General features: G+C 46.2%; 2 protein-coding genes across 5 annotated transcripts; one reads left to right on the forward strand and one right to left on the reverse strand.

Moving 5' to 3' along the window:
- The first annotated feature begins 4 nt into the window (after positions 1-4).
- Positions 5-11,667, forward strand: adora2b (adenosine A2b receptor). 2 transcript variants are annotated; one of them, XM_061701877.1, is made up of 3 exons: positions 5-308; positions 379-814; positions 8,852-11,667. In XM_061701877.1, the coding sequence occupies exons 2-3, from the start codon at positions 480-482 to the stop codon at positions 9,582-9,584; spliced, it is 1,068 nt and encodes a 355-aa protein (XP_061557861.1). In that variant the 5' UTR covers positions 5-308; positions 379-479; the 3' UTR covers positions 9,585-11,667. The 2 variants fall into 2 exon arrangements, with proteins under 2 accessions (XP_061557861.1, XP_061557860.1); XM_061701876.1 differs by having other exon boundaries at positions 5-814.
- Positions 11,534-24,505, reverse strand: zswim7 (zinc finger, SWIM-type containing 7). Of its 3 annotated transcripts, XM_061701878.1 has the most exons (5): positions 24,389-24,505; positions 23,330-23,351; positions 21,753-21,855; positions 13,987-14,091; positions 11,544-12,079 (listed from the first exon to the last, which is right to left on the reverse strand). In XM_061701878.1, the coding sequence occupies exons 1-5, from the start codon at positions 24,462-24,464 to the stop codon at positions 11,969-11,971; spliced, it is 417 nt and encodes a 138-aa protein (XP_061557862.1). In that variant the 5' UTR covers positions 24,465-24,505; the 3' UTR covers positions 11,544-11,968. The 3 variants fall into 3 exon arrangements, with proteins under 3 accessions (XP_061557863.1, XP_061557862.1, XP_061557864.1); XM_061701879.1 differs by lacking the exons at positions 21,753-21,855; positions 23,330-23,351 and adding an exon at positions 19,201-19,304 and having other exon boundaries at positions 11,534-12,079; XM_061701880.1 differs by lacking the exons at positions 11,544-12,079; positions 13,987-14,091 and adding an exon at positions 19,312-19,506.
- Positions 24,506-25,175: the final 670 nt, after the last annotated feature.

The raw sequence follows: 25,175 nt of genomic DNA on the forward strand, positions 1-25,175 counted from the left end.
TTTCTACGCATTCTATTGAAACTTCTCAACGGAACCAACGATGGATGCGGTTTGGTGTGTGCGTAATGACGCACGCGATTCCTCTCTTGGCGCGACGGGATGCCGCTCGGTGGGAGAAGTGCGCGTGCGTTGCGTGTTGCGTGGAGGGAAGGCGAGAGAGAGCGAGGGGGCGTGGCTTGAATGAAAATGTCAGCCTTCGCCCTCCTCCGCGCTCGCGTCCCTCCCCGACTTGAAAAGTGCCGTCACAGAGGAAAGTTGCGCCACACTCGGAAGAAAATCAACCGTGGACGATGCACAGCTTTGCAAAGGTAAGAACATCGGCAAACAGGCGCATTAGCGCGAATGTTCATTCTTCTTTTGCCCCTCCCCCCTTTGCAGATGGCCAATTTAGCAGCTCCCACTCGTGGACTATCCTCGGACCGCAACCCGTCGACCTGTGCCCCGCCCGTCGACTTATAGTAGCTCCTCGTCTCAGAAGAATGCATGAGGAGGGAATCAAGACGGTCTACATCATCATCGAAGTGGTCATCGCTCTCTTCTCCATAACCGGCAACGTTCTGGTGTGCTGGGCCGTGGCCATCGACACCACCCTGAAGAACGCCACCAACTATTTTCTGGTGTCTTTGGCCGTGGCCGACAGTCTGGTGGGCTGCCTGGCCATCCCCTTCGCCGTCACCATCAGCGTCGGCATCCGACTGGACTTCTACGGCTGCCTGTTCCTGGCCTGCTTCGTCCTGGTTCTGACCCAGAGCTCCATCTTCAGTCTGCTCGCCATCGCCATCGACCGATACCTGGCGATCAAAATCCCTCTCAGGTCGGCGAGCGTCACCTTTCGGAGGGCTCCGGCCTCCTTCTGCTTCTTGGCTCTTTGTGACGTGGAAAACTAAGGCCCGTGCAATTTTAAAACGACAACCATCACGCAAAAAAAAAAAAAACCCCTGAGAGGAACTCTTTTATGAAAAGACCAAACTCGCGTAAGCTGCAAATGCTCGGAATATTGAATCGGAACTTCTCACAAATTTAGTTTGACCTTCGGTTACCTTTATAAAAGCGGACGGACGGACACCTGATTCGTCCCGTAAGGGAAATTCAATATGCAATATTTGTATGAACAACCGAAAGAGTAAAATCAAATGAAAGCCGTTTACGTTGGATCCAAGCGAGGACTCCAAGAAAACTAAACATCCTTTCTATACTGCACCTTGCGAAGTTATCTATTCCGGTTGCACGTGATTCAAATATGGCAAACTGACATCCTTTCTCCCGCTTTTCTTGCAAAACATCCAATAGAATAAATTAGTGGAACCCATTTGACACATGAGCAAATTCAACACTTTCTTTCAAAAAGTAAAGAACGTAGGTGTTAGCAAACATAACACTTTGAAACCACATCATTAAATATTTGTCCCCCCCCCAAAAAAAAAGGCCTCCCACCCGCTTTCTCCGCTGCTCCACTCTTTGTCTTTGTCTTTGTCTTTGTCTTTGTCCACTCGCTGTCAAAGGAGATTTGCGGATTTTGTGAAACCCGATTCTCCCTTTCGGCGGTTTCCCGCCACATCCCCAAAAACACGCGCGCTAGGTTAATCGACGACTCTAAATTGCCCGTAGGTGTGCATGTGAGCGCCAACGGTTGTTTGTTTGCGTGTGCCCTGCGATGGGCCGGCGACCGGTTCGGGGCGTACCCCGCCTCCTGCCCGATGACGGCCGGGATGGGCTCCGGCACGCCCGCGACCCCCGTGAGGAGAAGTGCGACAGCAAACGGACGGATGGACGTACTTTATGCAATTTGACTCTCATAAAGTTCCGAATTTCTCCTTTCGTGCTTTCCTCATTCGGGCGGGAGGTGAGCTGGCGCCTGTCCCGTCTGACTTTGGGCGGGAGTACGCCCTCGACTGGTCGCCAATCAATCCATCGCAGGGCACATACGTATAGACGAACAAGCATTCGCATGAACGCCTATGGGCAATTTAGTCTTTAATGAACCTGACATGCATGTTTTAAGAGCGGGGAGAACATGCAAAGTGCACACAGGAAAGCCAGAACTGAGATTGCAACCCTGAACTCCGAACAGTGAGACAGATATGCTAACCGATAGTCCACCGCGCCCATGCCGTGCCATGTGCGGAACGTCTCTTTACGACAATGCAAAGCTTGTCACGATGAGGCGAAAAGGTTTTCCTGTTCCAAAGTGACACAGCAGAAACCAACACTGGCCCTGTCCGCCCCCCCCCCCCGCCCCCCGAGCCTTCTTTTTTTTGGTGAAGGTGAGACGTTCACATGAGACGCTCAGGGAAAATGTCGGGAAAACGCTTTGTCGCCGCAACCCGGCAGGCGCAGTACACCGATGAGCGGGCAGGAAGCATACAAAGGGCTGAAGTCGTCCGCGCCCGTTGGATTGCGTTACCGTGGTAGACTTGGCGGTTCTTATTTCATATCCAGCGGTGACAAACCAGCGTGTTTGCCGACGTGTTAAACTGAAGCCTATTGACTTGAACGAATCCCAAAATGCACCGATGAACAAGCGCATGCTGCTATTTTTGGTTTTGTTTGAAGGCCGCCGAAAGTTCACCGCGGGGCTCCTCCGCCGTGATGCGCCGTCATTTCCATTAGCCTCAAACTTCGGCAAGAAAAGACATTTCGACGCGCCGGGGAGGAAAGTCATCCGCGGCCGACTTAGTGGCCTTGGAATTTGAATACGAGCCGTTCCGCAAAGCACTTTTGACTTTTTATTTGTTTGAATTTCCATTTAGAAGTCACGGAAATGCCTTTAATACAGCTCGGGCATCAAACTCCCAATATGAGAAGTATTGAAATACATTTGAGCATACAGTAGTGAGTTGCACAGTCGGTAACGATGCGTAAAACTTGTATTTAAAAGTAGTTCTCTATCATAAAAAGGATGCAAGTAAAATGTTGCGACAAGTCTGTATTATGATAACGCGATTATTAGGTAAAGGACCAAAAGTGTATTTGCCGTGCGCCGCGTTCGCGAACTAACACAGCGGACGGAGCTCGGCTTGTGGCTCGAGGGCGTCGTGGCTACGCGACAGCAAACCTGTTCACTCTTTTGAAACGGCGTCACGCCGACGTGAGCGTTTCGACAACGGTGCAGATAAAGCCAATGCAATAATCAATGCCGCTGTGCTGTTTTTATGGCGTTCCCAAAAAATGCAAACCTTGAAATCACACTGCTCAAACTGTTACTGTTGCGCTTGTCTACAGCCTTCATTTGACTCTTAATGTTGCACTTTCAGAAAAAGCTAATATGGAAGTTATTGATGTTCCATTTGAAATCTCATTAAATAAAAACAAGCTCTTTTCTTTTTTTGCATTTTGCATGTTGTTTCGCCGACCGTTACATGTGGAGAGATTAGACGAAACCTATTTGCAAATAAGGTATTTTCGATTTTAACAAACGCTTCGAGCAAGTATCCCCGTTTTGTGTCAGACCACACACACGTCGGTCTTAAAGCGGTGACAACCTCGCATTATATAAATGTAACATTTCAAATAGGCGCACTGCATCCGTTTCTCCGCTGAGCCGAGTGTAACGGATGCAGCTGAAAATCAGGCGACGAAGTCACTGCGGCGATTCACTCGGAATTGGGCCGATTCCAGTGTAAAGCTTAAAACGTAAAAGCTTACAAGCTGAGAGGAACGCAAATGACTCCGCAAGATCGCTTCGTCGGACGTTATTATGCCGACGCAGACGTCGTGTGTGTGTGTCCGCGTCAAAATATGAAAACATTCAAATCGGTATCAACACAGAGCATGATGGCTGTGTAAAGCAGGACTATATTTTCTAAAGCATCTGTGTAACAGCAGCCATTTGTCGTGTTTTTATGAAACATGTTTTCCCCGTTTTGCACTGCTCCTGAGAGAAAACTGAAATGGAACTGGCTTTTCATCACGCAGCGACGGTATATCAAAGTCCATACATTTACGAACAGATCAAACTATATATATCACGATCAAAAACGACCGGAAGGCAAGGGAGCGAGAAAAGTCAGCTGGCGCTTTACTGCTTTGTTTCTCCAGGTGATAACATCACGTCAAATCTAATAAACATTTTAGTCTGTACAAACGCAACCGCGTTAGCACCATTTGTTAACGCTAATGCGGCATGAGAGCTGTTCAGCAAAAAAAAAAAAAAAATCAAAAAAGATACTGTACTGCCCTCGCATGTGATCAAGGAGATCTAATTGGCATGGATGTCTGCTTATAACAAAACGAAATATTATTTAGGCTTGAATGTGACACCGTCCTGTTCAATTACCCTCAATTCCCAATGAATCCTGCCATACACTTGCCAAATTCCCCAGTTTAGACTTTCCGGAATTTGCCGGAAACGTCGCATCCCTTTGTCACGCCGCTCACAACGGACACGCTTGCTCCGCACAAAAGCCACGACGCGATGTTAGCGGACTCGACAAGGCCTCCCGACCTCACTCGGCACACGGCCGCTAATAAGATCAGTGCGGCTCAAATGACAGAATAACACGGTGCCGGTGAGACACGCGCGCACACACACAAACTAGTTTACTGTACGTGTGCGCGTGCAGTCCGCGGTTATTTGGCTCTCGTTAGGGTTTTTCCAGATAGTTGAAGCGGAAGCGAACGGCCCGGGCCGGACGCCTGAAGGCTCCCGGGACGCTCTCCTCGGGGTCCCGTCTTCCCGTTTTGCATCACGTACTGGAAGACCCCGTTGCCGTTTTGTCTCGTTACGGCCTTTCGACACGCATATCGGAAAAGCCGGCGGACGCGCTGTTTATTTCATTTGCGGGACCCGCCGTCATTGCGTCGCCGGCCGACGTCGGGTTCGTTAGGTCGTCGATAACATCCGCGCTCTCAAACGTACACTTTTTTTGGAATGATTATCAAACTGAGACGACATTCGTTCATCAGTGGCCGATTATATAAAACATAGGTGTGAACGGTCGTGTGTCAAAATGTGTCCAGGGATCGAGGCAGCCGGGACGGGCTCGGGCTCGCCTGCGACCTAATGAGGACCAGTGCCGCAGAAAATAGACGGATGATTAAAAGCAATCAAATGCAGAGTCAAATACATGAATTGAACCAGGAAAAGGGTCGGGGAACGTTTGGTGGCAGAGGTCACCTGTGACAACGTACGAGGTATTTGAATGTCCATTCAAAATCGTCAGAAATAAAACCCAAACAGCCAGAGCGTCCCAAGTTGTCGACGTTTTTCATCGTCCAATGTCCTTTTGTGGTGGACGAACACCGAACGATTGCAGCATCGCTGGGGTTCACCTTTGTTGTTCGCGGTATAAAACCAAAGAGGCCACATCGTTTCCTGTGTGAAATCAATCGACATGGCGGGACACAAAGCTTCCTAACGGCACTGATGTAACGACAGCAAAGCCACCTCCTGTATGACGACGTACACGGGGACGATGACGGAGTTCACTTTCCCTTCCTGCTCGATAAATGCGCGAAGGCTGCACAAATTCCGGACGCCGCACGCAGTGGCTTCGTCGCAGCGAACCAGCCGTACGGATGCAATAGAGCTATTTGTGATGCGGGTTGTAAAGGGGTGGAACATTTCCGGTACACTCGGGGAACGTTTCTGGGAAATTTCCATGCGAATTTAAGATTGGAAACTTGATGGGACTGAACTGTGAATCGAGGATAATTGAAAGGAATGGTCGACTCGGCCCCGAGTCGAACGTGTAGTTGTTGCAGGGAAACAAAATCTAGATTGGCGTGCGCGAGGCCTGGCAGCGCTTCATGGCCTCAGGGTGCGGACGTGCGGACGTGTGGACGGTGGCGTTATGTTGTAGGGGAGCGCGGAGCAAAAAAACAACAAGAAGAAGAAACCGCAGCAAAGATAGATGCCAGCGAGCTGTCGTCACGCCACAACTAATTCGGTCGCCGGCGCGACTGGCCGGCCGCTCCCTGAGCTTGTGAGGACGGGGGGGGGGGGCAGTTGGCGGGTGTCGTCGGCGGGGGGGCTCTGCCGCGACGGAGAAGAACGCACGCGTAGAAGCGTCGGAGGCCAGCGCGGTGCATAATTCATGTCCCTCCCCCGGGGGCCACGGGGCAGCGCTCGCACGCCACGCAGGTCTCAGAGGTCCCGACCGGGCTCATTGGCAGCTATTAGGAAAGTCACGGGGGGGGGCAAACCGGGCTCATGATTGCCAGCCTGCCGAACTCATTTCTCGGATTTACATTTACTTCTGCTTAACACCGGTTTATCACGCCTTTTTCTTGATCTGATGTTTGTTTAAATTTGCGATGTCACTGCAAACTGCAGCCAAAGTTATTGAAAAAAAAATGGCCTGGTTTTATACTTTTCTCCTAATTGATGTTAGTTAACTTCTTACGTCATGGGGGATGAGGAATAGATTCTGGGGGAAATGCGCCGCCGCTCGAGAGAAAAACAAAACACCTTTGTATTTTGGGTGTTTAAACTTGCCGTTTGCTTCAATTTTAACGTATTCTCAGCCTGCCAAACTTTCAACACCCACAGAATGTTGTGTTCCGTGACAATATAAGCACCGACGAAGCTAGCTAGCTTTTTCCGTTCTTCTGTAATCAGTAGTAGAACATGGCTGGCTTTCACCAAAAACACCGCTTTCTGTCCGAACTGCAGGGAGAAAGAACTTTTTGTAAAACAGAAACATCATGCAAAACAGTGGCTTTGATGCGAAATATGTTTTTGCTTTCGTGACGCCTCAAACTACAAACAACTACGAACAAAATCAAGACCGAGAGAGGGCTTTGGATGGCAAAATAATAATAGCGGTACACAACCGCGGCACGGTGGTTTTACGTCATCTCTCGGGGAGTTGTTGCGGTCAGAAGGATGGTTTGGTGCTACGTGTGTGTCAGCATGCGCGCGTCTCATTAAGCACGCGCTAGCCTGATGTCGCGTCAGAGGATGCCGCCATTTGTCCTTTGCGCTCCCGCTGAGCGCGAATAATCTGCTTCGTTATCCTCTTTTCTTTCAACGTGCGAGGAGCCTCGCTACTTGGCGACATGAATTGAAACACAACAAGGTGGGACAGCACTTGCGCCACGTCGTGTACAATCATAGCACAGCGATCCAGCACATTGTTTCCTCTTTGTCTGGACGTTTACATGCGAAGACCTGGCAAAAGGAGAAATAAGTCTATTTCTGTCCTTCTCGTCGTCAGACCAGTTTTTTTTTTTCTGTGCATGAGTGCGGCGACCTATCCCTGCCCTTTCCGAACCCGGAAAACTAAATAAAGAACACTTATTTCTTTAGCTCATCGAAAAATGGCACGATACGTTCAATGCGCGACGTAAACCGAGACAAAGGAAGCCTCGCAGAAATGTCCAAAAAGGCAAACATTTGAGCCGCGCACCGATTTACGGTGTGCTACCGCGAGAGCAGTTGTGGCCGCAAACTAATGCAGCAGCAATTCATCGTGACCGGTCCTGAATATCGGCTTGCCGACGTATTGGCTAGGATCACTTAGTCGACCTCGCGCCGGTACGCGTCCAGCGAATCCGTCCGTTTTCAAGAATGCTGATCCGCTTTGGAGTTGCGGGTGAGCTCGAGCTTATCCCGGCTGACTTGAGCACATTTACACAAACAACCACTCGCACTCACCTTCATTTAGAGGAAGGAGGAATTCAACAAAATGCAAATCTAATCTGAGCACGAAGAACAAAAACTGAAGATTTAAGATGTCTCATGTTGGTATTGCATTAAGATAAGGACTACATATCTAGTCTAATATTTAAAACTTACTTCTCAAATAAAGATATTTGAGAAGTACACTTTGGCAAAGTGGGAACTATAATACGATGTACAAACGGTCCGCAGTTTACGACACTGAAGTTTATCAGAACACGTAGTATTGATCACTAACCTATGTTAATGCAGTAGTAAAGTCATACTGTAGCTACAGTAAAGAGAGGCTACCTCAAAGCTACCTACGCACTTCCTTTTTTCTGTTTCCTTTCAGGGATACTCGGACAGAAGGGAGGCCGTCGGCATTTGACAGCTTGGGCTCGGAAGTCGTTCGAAGCGCGTCGTTCCCTCGCCCGTCGCTCGCCGGCAACGCGATATTGCCGCCTGGCAAGACGTTTTTCTGTCCCCGACCGCAGTTCAGCGCACTGCTCCAATTAACGCTGCCCGTAGCACGTTTCTCAAAGCAGGATCTGTTGTTGATAAACCCTGCGGTGGAAGGCCAGGCGTTCGCGAAAAGCCAGGGAAAGTTTATCCGGTGGGCTGCACTGAACCTGAGCATCGGCAAACGCTAGATGCAGCGGATGCTTCAGAGAGTGATCGAGATGAACCCATCGCGTTGTTCGAAGCCTTCAAGCAGAACATTTTCACGCTCGTGTTTCAATGCGTGAATCAAAACAACTCTCGGCTTTCGACCTTCATCTCTCCGGTTAGGTAAACCGACACGACTGTCAAACTTTGGGGAAAATCAAATGGCAGCAAAAAATACTGAGCAGGAACGAGACTTTCCCAAGACGGCGGTTTGGCGCCATTTCACCGGGCCGATTGGACCATTTTTCTTCCGCAAGGCACCCAGTAAGACGACGACCGACACATTTGACGACCCGCTTCTCAAACTGGCGCTTGACTGCATTCGGGGACAGACAAACTTGCAACACTGCTCCAATGTCAAGTGGAGATCCACGGGCAAGGCCCAAGCCCAAGCCCAAGCCCAAGCTGTCAGATGCCGATGGCCTCACGTCGTTCGGAATGATACCGAATAGTCCAATGAAGAAAAATGTCATAAAAACGAACAATTCTTTAGCTTCAGCGCCGTGGTTGGCCGTGGACCCTCTTTAGTGTCTTTGGAATACAAAAAAGAAGTGAAACTGTTGTTTTTGTTGTTAAATGCAGGTACAAAGAGCTGATGACAGGAAAGACGGCCAGAGAGATTATCGCTATTTTATGGATTCTGTCCTTCGTCATCGGGCTGGTCCCTTTCTTCGGTTGGAATATCAAGCACTCGAGTTGCAGGAATGCCACCTCCGCAGCGGACAACGCCACGGACCGCCAACTGGACTCGGGTCCGAAAGCCGGACACTTACTACTCCCGAGCTGCAAGCTCAGGTGCTTCTTTGAGAGCGTGGTGGACATGGAGTACATGGTCTACTTTAACTTCTTTGTGTGCGTGCTGCTGCCGCTCCTCATCATGCTGGGCATCTACATGAAGATCTTCACGGTGGCCAGGATGCAGCTGAGGCAGATCGAGCTCAAGTGCGTGTCCAACGGGGACAACCACCATCACGGCCTGCTGCAGCGGGAGATCCGCGCCGCCAAGTCGCTGTCCATCATCGTGGGGCTCTTCGCCATCTGCTGGCTGCCCGTCCACATCCTCAATTGCCTCACGCTCTTCTACAAGGGGCTGCACAGGCCCGAGGAGGTCATGTACGTGGCCATCGTTCTGTCCCACGCCAACTCGGCCGTCAACCCCGTCATCTACGCCTACCGCATCCAGGACTTCAGAAACACCTTCCGCAAGATCTTGGAACGGCACGTGCTGTGCCGCAAAGAGGAGCTCTACGTCAGCTCCGACGGCAGCAGGCGCACCAGAGACCGGATCCGCATGACTGTAGACCCCCTGCTATAGAAGACTTGCCACTCTTTCCACTGAACGATGTTTACACGAGCAGGGTATGATGTCAAACGCGCCCCGAGGGGTCAAACTTAACGTTTACACCGTGAAGGATTTGTCGTCGTTATTGTTGCCGATTAATGTTAACGCTAACTGGATTGTGGGACTGTGAACAGGACCCAAACTTTGAGACATTCTTAAAACGCTATTTATCGTTCTGACTCAGCCCTGATAGAACTGCAAAAGCCCTCCTTTTTTGTTTTTATACTGCCAAGAGTCGGTGCAGGTGTTTATTTATGACGGCAAGCACCGTATCTTTGTGAATGTGAACATCAAACGTCTTGGTGTGGAGTCCGGACCCGTACTACTCCGTACTACCCGTGGACCTCAATAGGTGCAACAGAAGTACTTTTGTGGTTATTTTTTAATCAGCTCCTTCCACCTTCGCTAAAGTGTTTCCGTTTGTTGAACTAAACACCCTAAAACGCTGAGAATGACGGTGTCGCTGTTCTGTCTTGAGCTGCTTTCTTTGGCCACGTGCATCACTCTCCTACGAGCTCGAAATATGCACATACCCTGCACCGTGACTCGTGGAACGATTGCACTATCGTTTCCGATTCATCACGTGGTGTACAAACTAGGGTTTCAAAGTGACACCGACATTTCCATCGGGAAGGTAGAAATATTCAGAAATGATTCCAATTCTCAATTCCTTTTTGGGCCGATTTATTATACGGTCAAGTCCAAATTGGTCCATTTGAGGGCCCAATTTTGAGTCAAAGTGATTTTGTATCTGCTTAAACTGGTATATACTGGCTGGAACAGGCAAGATGAACGTACGAAGAGATATTTGCCACTTTATACGAAAAGTCTGCCTATTTCTGACTATTGTGAGAGAAGACTTCCGCCCGACAGTCCTTAGGGTTAGGTTGCAAATTATGTCGACTTTGCATGTTCTCCAGGCACTCCGTCGTTCTCCCACGTTCAAAAACATGCATGTTAGGTTCATCGAATAGTGTCTTTTAGCGCGCTATACATTTAAGGCTATATGGCAATTCCCGTATTGAATCTTCAATCGGGACAGTTTCAAATATAAATAGCAATTGTTTTGAATGGTTGTATCGTTCTCTTAACACAATGTCTTCGAGTGTTCTGCCACTTGTGTGACTTGCAGCTAAAAGATACCCATTCAACAAATCTAAATGTACTTAGAAACATATCTGCAGTTACCTCAGTAATGTCATCAAAATCGGTTTAACTGGATTTAGCCGGAGCGTTCAAATGCAGAATTCCTGCTGGAGTGTACGAGGTTTTAGAAGCTTAAAAACACGAATTTTCATCAAATAAATGTGGTGAACGAGGCTATGAGATTCCCCGTTCGAGACTTTTTTCCCCAAATCCCACGAAGTTCTGCTAATTCCCATGAACACTAATCCAATAAATGAGAAATGAAGAAGTAAGTGAAAGCAAAGCAGGGAACACGGAGGAGTCTAGTGAACGGCACCAAACGGTGCAGCTGCGGTGCTCTTTTCGACGGAGTCCATTTTTAACGTGAGCCCCTTTTTGCCGGGTGTGGTCGGCAGCCCGCCACGCGCACAATTGTGCTTCAACTGTAAACGAAGTTGTCGAAGATGAGGAACGACGTCTGAACCCCAGTGCTGGCGAAACTCCAAAGCCCAAACAAAGCAGAAGACGTTGGACATTGCGCTTGCTCATTTTAGGTCATTTCCTTCACCTGACTCATCTTAAGGGCTAAAAATACAGGAGTGTGTCAACATTCCAATGGAGACATCCATACTGGAACTGCACTGTCATTTTGTGTTGTCTTAGTTGACCGACGTGTAGAAAATGGAGCAACAACACAAATATATACACACCCCCGAATATGTACTGTGGGTGTCACACTTTTTACAAGCTATTTATGTCTGGTGACTGTAATTGTTTTTGTTTTTTTGTGACATTAGCGGATGCAAATCGACTCCGCTTCCCTTCAGCATCTGTCGCTTTTGTGTCATGATTCTACTTTTCAGTCTCCACAAACGGGTGCGATGTGTGTGTACGTACGGTCAAAGATTTAGTGAATAAAAGCCATGTTTACGTCGTCCATGATCTGACTTTATTCCGAAAGTCGTTCACGTACAATATGTTGACAGATACAACGAGCTTTGCAAAGGGGGAAACAGACATACTCGCGTGCAGCGGCTCACTGTTTCCCAACGAGGAAGCTGAAAATAAAGCGGTGCAACCTCAGTGAACAGATGTTTCCCTGGAAACAGATTAGGAACTCTTGAGGGAGGCCAAAAATAACGGTGTCTTAAAAAGAGAGGAATAAGAAAAGCAACGTAACGGTGTTCCTGTCCTCCATCGCGATCGGCATCCAAGCGGAACATACGCGGGACTCACAGCGACGACGTCCCGCTGAGCAGCGCTGTCATCTGCTCATCTGACGCACTTTGCGGGCGAGTCACGCCCGTGGCCTCACACAGGTACACGGCCACAATGTGTTTGCACTGCAACAAAAGAGCACATCGGGGCCGTCACGGTCACAGCGGCCTTAATGGCCCGAGACGGTCGAGACCTCCGGTGAAATGAGCGACGCCGTACGACAGCGCTGACCTTCTTGAAACCTCCCCCTCTTTCCTCCGCAGCAACAGTCCCACTAGGTCAGTGGCTAACAATGAAATACACGACACTGAACTCGAGACCCTTAGCACCCAGATTTGACGATAGTCAAGTCGAAGTACTCTTTTATCACCGTGGCTTGAGGTTCTACGACCGTGAGCCGTTTTGAACGTAGAAGAAGATGCGAGGGGGCCTGCCGGCTCGCCCAATCTGTATCCTAGCTCACAAGATCCAGGTCTTGCACGCTAAATTCACGGAAGCGCACCGTTGTCCGAAACGGGCCCAGGCCATACCTCTGACGGAGGAATAACAAATATCTGACAAGACTTGGACTGGCGGCTAGCACTTCCTGCCTCCCGGTTGTGATTTTCGGGGTTCTAATCCGGGCTCCGGCGTTCGGGTGCCGCGCGGGGCTTTCCGGGCACTCCGCCTTCCTCCCGTATTCCAAAAGCACAAGGTTTCATTGAAGATTGCAAATGGTCCGCTGATTGCAAAACAACTGGAGTGCACTACTAAATTGAGTTTTACTCGTGACTGTTTTCCACTACTGTATAAACATTTCTGTGCGCTAGTAGAATGACGAAGGCATGGTACGGCGAGTGACGCGCCAAACAATGAGAGAGAAAAAATAAGGCGTGTATTCTTACATAGTGTATGTAAAAACATCGGGTTTCAACTGTATGTCACGTGTCAACTGCACAAGTTGACACGTGACATACAGTTTTTTTTTGTTTTTTTTCTTCCCAAGATGAGCTATTAGGAATTTGCTTCTTTCATAATCACATGGATTGCGCCGTTATTTAAAACACATAGCAGAACAGTGTACAATCACATAGTACACAGCATGGGGGTCATATTAGGTATACGCACGATACAATAGGAGCTACATCAAAAATTCTGCCTTCACACATTTTGATTGTCATTCACCGAACATAGAAAACAACAATTATCATCACATGCACGCCAAAGGACAATTTAGAGTCTTGAATAAACCTAAAAATGTACGAGAAAACCCATGCAAGCACGGCGAGAGCCAACAAACTCCACAGAAAACGCCGAGCCTGAGCTGAGATTCCAAGCCCAAACCCGAGACCTGCGAGGCACAAGTGCTAACCGCTAACCCGCCATGCTTTCAAATCTTCTCACACATTTGGAAATGCTGCTGTTCCTCCGTTGACCTCCTCTGTCCCATCAGAGGGACAGACTCGGGTCAGTACTTCCTCAGTCACTGTGGAGTCAGCCAAATCCCTGAACCGACAATGTGACCCCGGCGTATGTCACGGTCAATCTCGCTGGAGCTCAAGAGAGCTTGACCTTCACTTACATCACTGTTATAATGCCTTCTGCTGTCACAACCCAAAACCCTTGTTCGTGGAGGTCACCCTTGTCATCAGGTCAAATATACTTCCATTTCTTTGTCTTCTCTAGCAGTTTTCTCACACAGATTGAAAGCAGAAATCGTCCAAGTATTTAACGCTACAGTTCAAGCAAAAAAACAAACCAACAAACAAAAAGGCGATAAAGGCCGGAACGCCATAGAGTGCCATGGCCTAAATATGACCTGACCTCAAAACATCTGTTAGACACATTTCAACTTCTGTTTTGTCTCACTTACTACAGTTTTTTTGGCAGGATGCACGTCCGAGTGACGAGACACAATGGTTGCACGACAGCTACGCACGTAAATACAGTAAGCTGAAGAGCGGCCTGTGACGTGTAGCACATGGGAATTCCTGCGTGGGGTTCGCAAAACCAGCAGGAACTCAACGCGTTTGTCTTCCTGCGAGATCCTCACCAGCAGGCCTTCATTCCTCCGCAGCACCGCGTAGGCGAAGGCAGGACACGAGCAGTAGTGGCAGGACGAGAAGCAAGTGTACAAACCCCCCGAGGCTCCCGCGACCTGCGACAAAATCAAAATCAATGCAATTATCGTTTGAACATCATCATCGCAGTGTACGCGTAGTACACGATAGTCACATCGCAGGGTCCTTATTGAAGGGACAAACTTCAGGTGTACACAGCAACGGACGCACTCAAATACGAATGCATGTGTTGAAACGTAGGTGTAAAATAACAGATTGATGAAGCACAACTCAATAGTGTTAGGAATGTGCTCACGACTCTACAGTATAACCGGGAATGAAAAATGATTTGAACTTCCTGTCTGGCCAATTATTGCTCAATACTACAGTGCATTTAAATACAGGTAGACTTCCTACATATGACTGCACACTTTTGCACTTTCCTTTTTCTAGAGAGAGAAAAAGAGAAATGTGTGTTGCGTGTATGTGCTGCTGTATTTTTGAACATCACAATATTATAGTTATAAAGTTATACAAAGACTACGTGTAACCCAAACATGGAACGCCAAATGTTGAAAATAAGCATTCGCGACAAGACGCAGTCGGATAAGACAGCAGACGCGAGTTACCGACGTCATTCAAAAAATAAAAAGCCTTAAATGGAAATGGAAATGGCCACGTTGCCCGAAGAGCTGACAAAAGGTGGAACGCAGAAACTATCAATTGGAGAACACTGGACACAAAGCGGCCGCGGTGAAGAACTAAAAGTAGAGGGATAGGTGAAATCATTAAACACGGCGGAATACACTGGCGACAAATTGCAAAATGTCGCAGTAGTTGGAAACGCGAGGAGAGAGATATATTATATATAGATATAGATATAGATATATCGCAGAGTAGGAGAAAAAAAAAAAAACGCAATGTCCTTTTTTCCAATAATGTGCAGCCGTACTTTGTATTTTGTTCGTGTATTGGCCATATTTGGATGCTCAGAGCTGAGTAAGGCGCAGTCAAAGATCGGTGAACACAATATATGGATGGAGAGGCGGGGAGATAAACACGTTTCATTGCATCCCACTGGCCCAGTCCAGTCGTGGCTCAATGTGGAGATGAAAAATCATTCCAAAGTTGAAACTTCAACGGATTATTTCGAAGGAGTGTCATTACACTGAATGATTACAAACTCAAAACGCTCCAACGGGAACACAAAGCTTCGCTCAACAAAATTGTAAGAGAGAAACGGCCATCATTCGAGCAAGTCAAAAGCTAAGCTCTAAAGTCGAACGCTCGGTCTCAAGAAAACAAGAAGCATCTGGTTTTCAACTTTAACGTATTAAGACTGTGCTTGTTTTGACCCTGGACACCATGTGTCTGGAAAAAGGATCGTCTGTTGCCCCTTTCACAACGCAAAAACAAGCGAACAAAAAGACTCCAACTGCAGGCTTTCAAATATCGGTTTTAGGTCCTGTCTGAACAATGACAACATACACATTGCAAAATGAAGTGCACATGAAGTATCGGTCGCGCATGGTGAGGCGTCACAGAATAGAAAACGGAACATACGACCGCTTCTTAGTGCACTTTTGGAATTGAGTTTTTCTTTGCAATCACTCGACATTGGACCGTTGCAACGAGTCTCAATATATCCATGATAAAAATACGGGACGCGTCGTCATCCAAATACTAAAAAAGGATCCATAATTATAGACGACTTGACACCGTCTTCTTTAACCGTTGCTGAAATGAGACTGTTGTGTCTCGTGAAAACGAGTCACTGCTCACCCCTCAACCTACGCCGCGGTGCCGGTGCCGACGACGTCTTTTGAACAAAAGCTTTTGCAGTTCGCGCTCACGTTTACAGAACTGTAAACGTGAGCGCGAACTGCAAAAGCTTCCACGAAGACACTTCAGTATCTGCTTTTTGATCCCGTTCGACAACCCGTGTGCCAATCTGTGTATGTGGGCTAAGCAGAAAGCACATCGCAGCCTCCCTCCCACCACGCCGACAACATCCCCAACAATTCAACAGATTCACTCGGTTGAGTCATTTCACAAATTCGATGGCTTGGCAGACACCGCCGACACTCGAGCCGTTCAAAAGTCAGTTTCCCGACATATGTCCCGTCTAAAATATATACGCATTTTTAAACTCAGATTTGCGGTCCACGGAGGTTCGGAAAATGGCCGCCGGTACTTACGATCGGACACGAGATCTCGATGCACTTGTGAAGGCTAAAAGATGCTAAGCTTCAGCGGCAAAGTAAGCCTCGTTCAAACACAATGCTGCTTCGCCTTTGCCTTGCGGTTCTGTGAAAACAATCACTGCCTCCTGGAGACAATTTTGAAGACATTGAACTGTTGACTGACATTTTGCAATATTCAGTTTAGCTCAGTTCAAAAAAAGGAAAGCTTTCATGTTTTTGCACACGCCGACAACTTGGATAGTATTTTTTTTTTTTTGTAATTCGCCACCCACCGCATTCATTCATTTTAATAAAACACAATGCACATACTAAATTCATGTTTGTAGCGCCTTCTGCAAAGCCCAAAATGAACGGCAGCCGTTTAGCAGATGCAATGCTACTTGCACCTCGTTAGTAGCTCAGTAGATCCACATCTTTTTGCAAGCGCAATCGAGTTGCCGCTGCTTTTTCCACCGGCAAACCTTTCGTAAATCAGGCCTTCAGTATGTAGCCTGACACCATAATTAACACCTCCTGAGACACTACAGCAGGCTCCATTATTCTCCAGGGCTTCCATAAATTACCTTGCCCGGTGACCTATAGAGGTATAAACACCTCGTTTCTTTTAAGGTGACACTGCGTCATAAATTAGACACAAAAGAAACAATGACGCGGGCTGAGAAGAACTCAGTATCTGTGAATAGAGCAGCGAGAGAGGCAGGATGCGGCAAGCAGCAGTAAAAAATGCTGGAGAAAGAGGCGCAGTAGTTAAAAACCACCTCACACTTGGGGTTCTTTTTGCTCACCTCCAGCGTCTCACAGCACGCGGCTCGGCTGCGCCTTCAACTCCGCCGCCTGGCACGAGTCCGGGCCTCCTCGGGAGGAGGCATCGCGGCATCGCTGCAGAGGGAACGCTCACTAAAGCTCCGGCTTTGTCCTGGCCTGAAAATCGGGCTCTCACGGGAAGCCGTCATATGCCTCGGGGCCAGGATGTCGGACGTCGCCGTGTCCACGACAACCGCGACACGAACGGGGCTTCCAGGGCGTGCGAAGCTCTCGGGGAGCGACCGTGACACACACAGACTTCACGCTGTGCGGCAACACGCTGCTCTTTTGCATCACGAGACTCATAAACGTGCTCCCGGAGCCACCTACTTGACAACGTCAACATCGAGAAGTCCACATTTTTGGTTTTATACTTCTGCTATGAGAAAAAGGCGAACAAATCCGAAGACGCGTCTTCATCGGATTCCGCTGTAAAAGTGGCTCATGGACATGGGCTATTTTGGAAGTTGTACAAACACACAGCATGGGTTTCTAAAGCTGACCGTGCGTACTCGATTCTGTCAGCACGCAATGGGTGGAGGAGGCACAGTTCATTTCACTGGGTCTGAGGATCTAGACTATAACGGAACATTTTCCTTTCAATTGTTTGTATACATAGGTCTCTAGTGTGAACTGCCTATTTCTATGGCTGCTCGGAATTTTGCCACCCTGTGACATAACAGTGTGGCGAATATACAAAATATCACCCAGACGTTGAGTTTCTCTGATTTCGGAGCTAGGCTGGACAAAGAAGATACATGACTTTTTAAGCAACTTCGGGACTACACTATCTGAAACGGTCATGTTTATCGTAAGGTTAAAAGGTCAGCAGAGCTGCACGGAGTACAGCTGGATGCATGGATGAGCATTAGTTGACAGCGTTAGCTTCTGAAAAGCGGCCCAAACTCGATTGGTTCGTAAAGTTGCCCACGCAGTCGCGCGCGCGTGTGTGTGTGTGTGTGTGTGTGTGTGTTTGGGAAGCGGGCTGGTATTTTTGTTGCAGGTTTATCCGTTGCATTCACAAAACCCACTAATTGACAAGTGTAATTGAGCAGCTTGCTTGCCCGGTCACTAGTCCAGGGTGTCCTCTTGGGTTGGCAACGCTAGGTGAGATAAGCGGTGGAAAATGGATACAGGAACAAAACAAAACAAAAACAAAAAAAAATCACATATGATCGAATGTTTTGCAGCTTTTATTTTTGTTGTTGACGTCTGTACGACATTCCAAATATTCCATATAATTCCTATTATCCACACAGAATGTTCCTATCATCAATGTGTTCAAACATGAATTCACCATGCTCCGGGACTTCCTCCTCGACTGCATCCCGACACCCTTTTTCCTCTTTCCCCACGTATGTTCGTTTGCCTCGGTCAGGTTTGCAATTTAAGGATGATGCCGGATTCAAACCAGCTTAACTGCTGCAGCGACAGTTTCTGACAAACCGACTGCTTGTAAACAACAATCCCATGTTTGTCTTATGGCGAGTCTTCAGCCTTCTGCTCTTCTTCCTGAAAATACAGACAACAATAAAATGATCCCTTTTAATATTCGAGTAGCTCAAAATATGCACTCTGACATATTAGCCAACTCAAAAAAAGTTCTTTTTCATCTACTTGCTATAGAAATGCGATTGTTGTTGAGTGTTAATTTACCAATCCCATAGTATATAGATACTTGAATAACCAATGACAACAAGCCGCTTGAACAGACACAAACCTCTGTCTGTGCACTTTTATTTATAACGTTATTACGTTACCTTCAAATGTGCTGCCATTTTGATGTGCACCTCCAGGCGCCTGCATTGATGTTCGGCAGTGTGTTATCGTCAGACTTTGCCATTGTTTAACTGATAGAATGATGCATTGACAGAGGATATAAAATGTGTCATGCATTTGCATTTTTTAAATACATTTAAAAAAAAAAAAAGAACACGTGAATAGACGACTCCACAGATGCCGAAACGCAAATACGCGAGGTCCGACTGAAACCTTTCCCATCTACTACTTACGTTGACAACACTAGCTGTCATTGGCAAGTTTTTGTATAAATATAAACTAAACAGGTAAACATTTCGTAACATTCCGTCATTTCTATGATTAATGAAGGCTATATTAATTTGCGGTAGCTGTAGTGGTGAAAAACACGACAACGCAAGCATTTACACTTACTGTGGGTAATGAAAATCAGCCACTTACCGCTAATTCTGCCGTCACGGTCATACACCGACATTCAAATTCCCGCACTGACAGTAGAGGTGGATTGAGAGTGGAGGCTGCAGAAGTGACTGCACATTGGACATCTGCAAAGAGATGCCAGCGGCGCATTTGACAAGCCTCCCATTTGTTTCAGCAGCAGCACAGCAGACCGGAGAGATTCGTTGTTACGGCGCTGTACGTGCTGATCACATTTGTTCTTCCGTGCACGACAACTGGCAACAAGCTTTTTTTCACCACTGCTCCATCTGATGGGTAACTGCGCCACTTGGCTGCAATGCAAGTGGACTGTAACAGCAAGAGTAAAAGGACATTTCCCCATCTGTAGCTTGATATGAATTTGCAATAAAACAATAATTTTGCTCACTAACTGATGAACAAAGAAACTAGCAAATGAAGTAACAAACTTAACTAACAAATAAACAATCAAACCAACGCACCGACAGCCTCACAGCTGTAACAAACTAAAAGGCTAAAAGAAAAAGAAAAAGCGAAACTAGACCCTACACTGTTCAGCAGTGTCTCATTTTACTTAATTGCTCAAAAAATGATTTACAGGACATAATGTATCTTTGTTCATCTATTTATGTGAGTGAGGCATAGTGACAGACAGCACATATAGATAAATGCGCTTCTATTAGATGGCAGGAAGTACATACAGTAATGAACGTATCCACTTTTTTGTTTGTTGGTGAGCCGTAGATTTTTCCAATGGTAAAATACGTGAAAGGTTGGACTCACCGATATAGATAGACAACCATTCACGCTCACACTCGCATTCTGATTCCACAGACGTCGGGCAAGTGAACAACTCCGACGTCGGTGACTTTATTATAACAACAATAATTATTGTTGTTGTCATTGGAAAACTAGCATTCACACCGTCAACCCTGCTCGCTCTCAACGCAGTTGTGAATATTGTATCTTGAACCGTACCCCTGCGGTGCAACCTTCCTTATGAGAAGGTCAATGAATGTTTGGAGGAGACAAGGTGAGAAACAAATTGTCACGTGCGTTAGTCATTTCCTCGGAGGAAACAAGAATGCACATTACTACGACAACTGGCGAAAACTATTTAGTACCGCAGATGTGTTAACAGGGAATGAGCAACCCGACGAAGCAGGTGATGTATCAACGTCCATTGCAACACTTGACACAGTGCCGAGTGAGCACACACCACAATGCACTACTTCCAGGAAGATGAATGGATATTTAACTTCCTCTTAAGGTTTTCAAGCAATAAATAAACATTTATGGTCGGTGTCTTTGATCTACTGCCTTCCGAAAGAACACGACGATGACGTTTGGAGCCTGAATCCAGAAAAGGATGTAAGACACTTGAGGGATGGGCCACAAGTCACAAACGAGCCCCTTTTAGTTCTGCCTCGCACACTTTGAGTCATAGCTTTTCGCAATTTCATGACTTGCAGTGCTTTCACATGCACTCCTAATAAGGTTTCCGTGGAAAAAGAACAGACAGAAAGTTTGCCAAAGCTGAAGCGCTACAACAACCTCCCTTTTCTGCAAACTACCATCGAGTCTGGGAATATACGCTATACATACACTATTATTTGGATTCTACACAATCCAAATGATTACAAAAGGTAGCTCGTGAGACAAAACCCAGCAATGAGAATAATGTCAAAGTCGCTCTTCCATGACTCCGCTCCAGAAGATCAGAGCGAGCCTTGATATGATGTGAAAACACAAAAAGGCCAGCAAAACTGTTCCCAAAAGAGCACAATGCATTTCTCTATTCATTATGCAGATGACAAAAACCTTTTGAATCTTAATACATTTTATGGATGAGCTCTGCAAACAACACGTTTCAAGAGAATACTTTAAAAAAAAAAAAGGGTTTTAATATCCATCTACATATAGCAGCTAATACCACACGATGGACAGGTATTTCGAACCAGGTCGGGGAGAGGAGACGCAAAGCGAAGGAAGAGAAGCAGCCAAAATGAAACGAGTGACTACGTAATCCGCCTCGCCCTAAACGTTGTCTGCCTCTCGCCCCCAATCTGCCACGCTAAACACTACACACTGCTGCGTATGTCTTATACTAACAAAATGGAGCCACCTGCCACGGCTGCAATATTGTAAAGCATCAGCAGTCTGGATTATCTCCGTATTTAAACGATGGCCATTGGCCAGTGATAAAGCTGTGCTGGCACTTCATTACTCGATGCACCGCAGCAGTAAAGGGGTGCAAGCATTCATTCATAAATTGTCCGAACATTGTTGTCGGTGAACAGTGTCAAAAAAGGCTCTAGTAAAGGGCTTGAAATCAGAAATAAGACTAATTAGACATATACAGTTCATAGAGTAAGAATACTTTCTTTTCTTTTTCTTCCGATGGTAGTCTACTGTGGATTTTACAAAGCTGCTGCATGTGAGGAATGGGATTCTGTCAACGTTTTTGTCATCATCAAGTTCTAACAAGATGAGAACAGCTGTGCCTCCGGAGAATAATCGCATGTTTCGTCTTTGTGTCGTGTCACTAGCAGGATGCGAGCGGGTGCATGAGATACCTGGAAGGCTTTACGTCCACTGGGAGATGACAGACAGGTGACTGAGCGCCGGTCAACCAGATCCAACGCTTGTATTGCACAGGGCCCAAAAACAAATTTCAGCCTGACGAAGACGAAAACTTACAATGAGAGGGGACCATTATTAGCAATAACTGTGATTCCCCTCCACCCCCGTTTTGAAATACATCCTACAGGCAGGTCATTGGAATAAAATACACTGAGAGAAGTGCACGGAACCAATTGAAGATATCACAAGCAGCATTTGTGTCCAGTATTGTCACACTTGATCCTTTGATGAATGAAATGAGGGCAGCAGAGCGGCCTAGCGGTTAGCACGTCTGTCTCACCTGCTGTGTTTGCATGCGCTCCCTTTGGATTTTCTCCGGGTACGCCAGCATTTTCCCACATTCCAAAAACGTGCGCGTGAGGTTGATCGAAGACTCTACCTCTCCCATAGGTGTGAAAGTGACTGTGAATGGTTGTTTGTCAATATGTGCAATGTAACTGACTGGTAACCAGTCCAGGGAGGAGCACCCCTATTCTCCAAAGGCAGCTGGGATACCCTGCAACTCACCCAGTGCCCACAACCCTGATAAGGACAAACGCTATAGAAAATCAATTGCCGATGAATGAATCAATTAGTTGGGGATCGACATCACTGACACAGAAAAATAATCTAGTCGAAGTCTATAAAAGGCCGTGCTCTTCAGACATGTCTTCAGTGTCAGTTTGGGGAAGATTTGCTCATGAGGTAAAATTACGAAGAAGGGCCAAACCACAGTATGCTGACTAACACACAGGATGTGGCGCCACATTGAGCACTAATTCACAGACAATAAGTCAAAGCGCTATGCTGGGAATTTCTTGGTATTACAGCACCAGCGTGACTATTTGTCATCGTAAGTCACTGGTCTTCCTTACTGTGGTCTCTCACGCCCACCGAGAAGACCTTTCAGACCCAGGTGGATGCCTTTAAGGTGTCCATTTCAAAATAAATAAATGAACACTAGAACCATCGCCCTCATTTGGGTTACGGGTGAGCCGCTGGCGATCCCAGCTGACTTTTGGCAATACACCCTGGACCGGTCGCCAGCCAATCCCAGGGAACTAGGAGACAGACAAACATTTACATTAATAGACAATTTAGAATCTCCAAAGAAACTAACACACATGGTTTTCAAATGTGGGAGGAAGACAGAGTCTCAAGGTTGGGGAGAACATGCAAACTCCACAGCAGAGCCAAGATGTATACCCTGAAGCTCAGAACTGTGAAGCAGACGTGTTTTTTAATTCCTCTAAAAGACCCCAATAAATCCATTAGGTCCGCAGATTAATTTAAAGAAAGGGCCTCCAATTAAAGAAATCCATTTGGATTAGTCCCCAATTATAAATTCTGAACTTTCTGGTCCAAATGTGATTTGTGCATCTAAGCCAACAGCAACACTGAGGCTGTTCCAATCTTTTTCTTATGTCAATTAATATCTGTTCATCTGTTCAGACACTGGGACAGAAATATATTTAAAAAACAACTACTACAGATTATGAAAGCAAATGCAAATGGCGAGAAAACTACTCACGCAATCAGTAAGTCATCAGGAACTGCAAAGGAAAAACATGAAAATAATGATAACATTGTTATTCATATAGTGACAATTATCATCCTTAGCCTGGTATATTGTCCAGCCACATTTCTATTAAATAGGCCAAGTGGCATAAAAGCTTAGGAACAAATATTATACATAAGAAAACTATTATGCCACTATAGATTGTCACCAAAAGAATGAATACTGAAATCATGATATTGTCGTCTCAATTTACTCACAACTTGACTCACTCGGTGTTAAATCTGGGCCTATTTAAAGGAACACAAAGCTGATAGACCGTAGGAATGGCAACAGGTGGATGCACACGTTTGTTGCAACTTCTGCCATCTCATTGAAGCGCGTTTAATTGTTCTGCCTATCACTATTCGCCCGCGTGGATACACGAACAAAGATATCGTTCTGATTATTAAATACTAATTTGCAGACAAAATAAGTGAAATTGGATAATTTCGCGCTGATGATCTCCTACTGCACACTGATTGGGAATCTCTGTTTTATACCATCACAAGAAGCAACAAAAAAATAAAAATAATAATTAATAAATACATTTAAAAAAGTAAATTAACACTGTGCCGATGAGCAATAACAACCACGCAACTCTTTACATTGCCCTATTCTCATAAAGTATGTCAGGTGGAACGAAGTTCTTCTTCTAAAGTACTGAAATTATGACGGTGGAAATTAATAAAGACATTTTGTGAGGGGGGAATCAGAGCCGTGTAGAATTATTCACGGCACTGGGTGGAATGAAACAGCAGCGCCCTCTACAGGTACAAATATGAAAATTCAGCTCATTGTTAAACGAGTCTGATTATTCACTCAGCCGTACTGCATTCACTTAACCCAAAAAGGATCAAGTCAAACAGGAAACCTTTATTTGAATTCCAAACCAAGACAACATGGATGATGTATCGTAAAAGAGAGTAACTAAAGCTAGAGCTACCCGCCCTGCTATAGTTATTTGTTGAAACAAACAAAAACAAGTGTACAATAATCAATTGGTGCCATCTAAATGTATCAATATCAACTTACTTTGAGAAGTTTCTCTGTATGTTTTACGGATATCTCGGAAAAGCTGTTCTGCCACAACTGGTAATACGACGGGCATTTTTCGCCACGAAGACGTCTGTTTACGGAAGTCATTCACCAATCGAGTACGTCGTCCGGTCAAAGACTTCCGGTTAAAAAGAGTTCGGTTCCTATGGAACAAAAAAATGCAATGTACACATATATATATATATTACAATTTTAACCATGATTGCTTACAGCCAAAGAAGTCCCCACCACCATCTGACTATTTAGGTAAACACTATTCTATACGTGTTTCATAATTTTCAATTATACTACTGAATTCTCTTTTCTACGACGGCCGTACTTAACGTTTTTCCGTTTATGACCAACGGATAAACTACGTCGTACACATTCGGGTTACGTCCCCGTCGCAAACCGAGGGCCCGCTGTTGGCGCTTGTCAACACTGCACGTAAAACGGCTTATTTAACATTGCCCTTGTAGGCCTCCGCTATAAATGCAAATAAACTGAAAATATTGTCAGTGTTTTCCTGCTATAAATATCAGCTGAAGTAAACCTATACCTTATAGATACCCAAATTTATCCATTTACAGTAACTAGAGTGTATGGTGTACAAAGCAAGTACCTTGTTGTTTACTGTTCCGTTTCATTCACTGTGGCAAATTCCTATTTTTCGATCAACCATACACGTGTACTGCATTAGATGTGTTGCTTCTTATTTGCACACGTGAATGTGCGCAGCTCATTAACCCAACAATTGTGTCGAGGCCCCATTTGACAAGATGAG

This window comes from Phycodurus eques, chromosome 17 (genome assembly GCF_024500275.1).
Source record: "Phycodurus eques isolate BA_2022a chromosome 17, UOR_Pequ_1.1, whole genome shotgun sequence".
Taxonomy (NCBI): domain Eukaryota; kingdom Metazoa; phylum Chordata; class Actinopteri; order Syngnathiformes; family Syngnathidae; genus Phycodurus; species Phycodurus eques.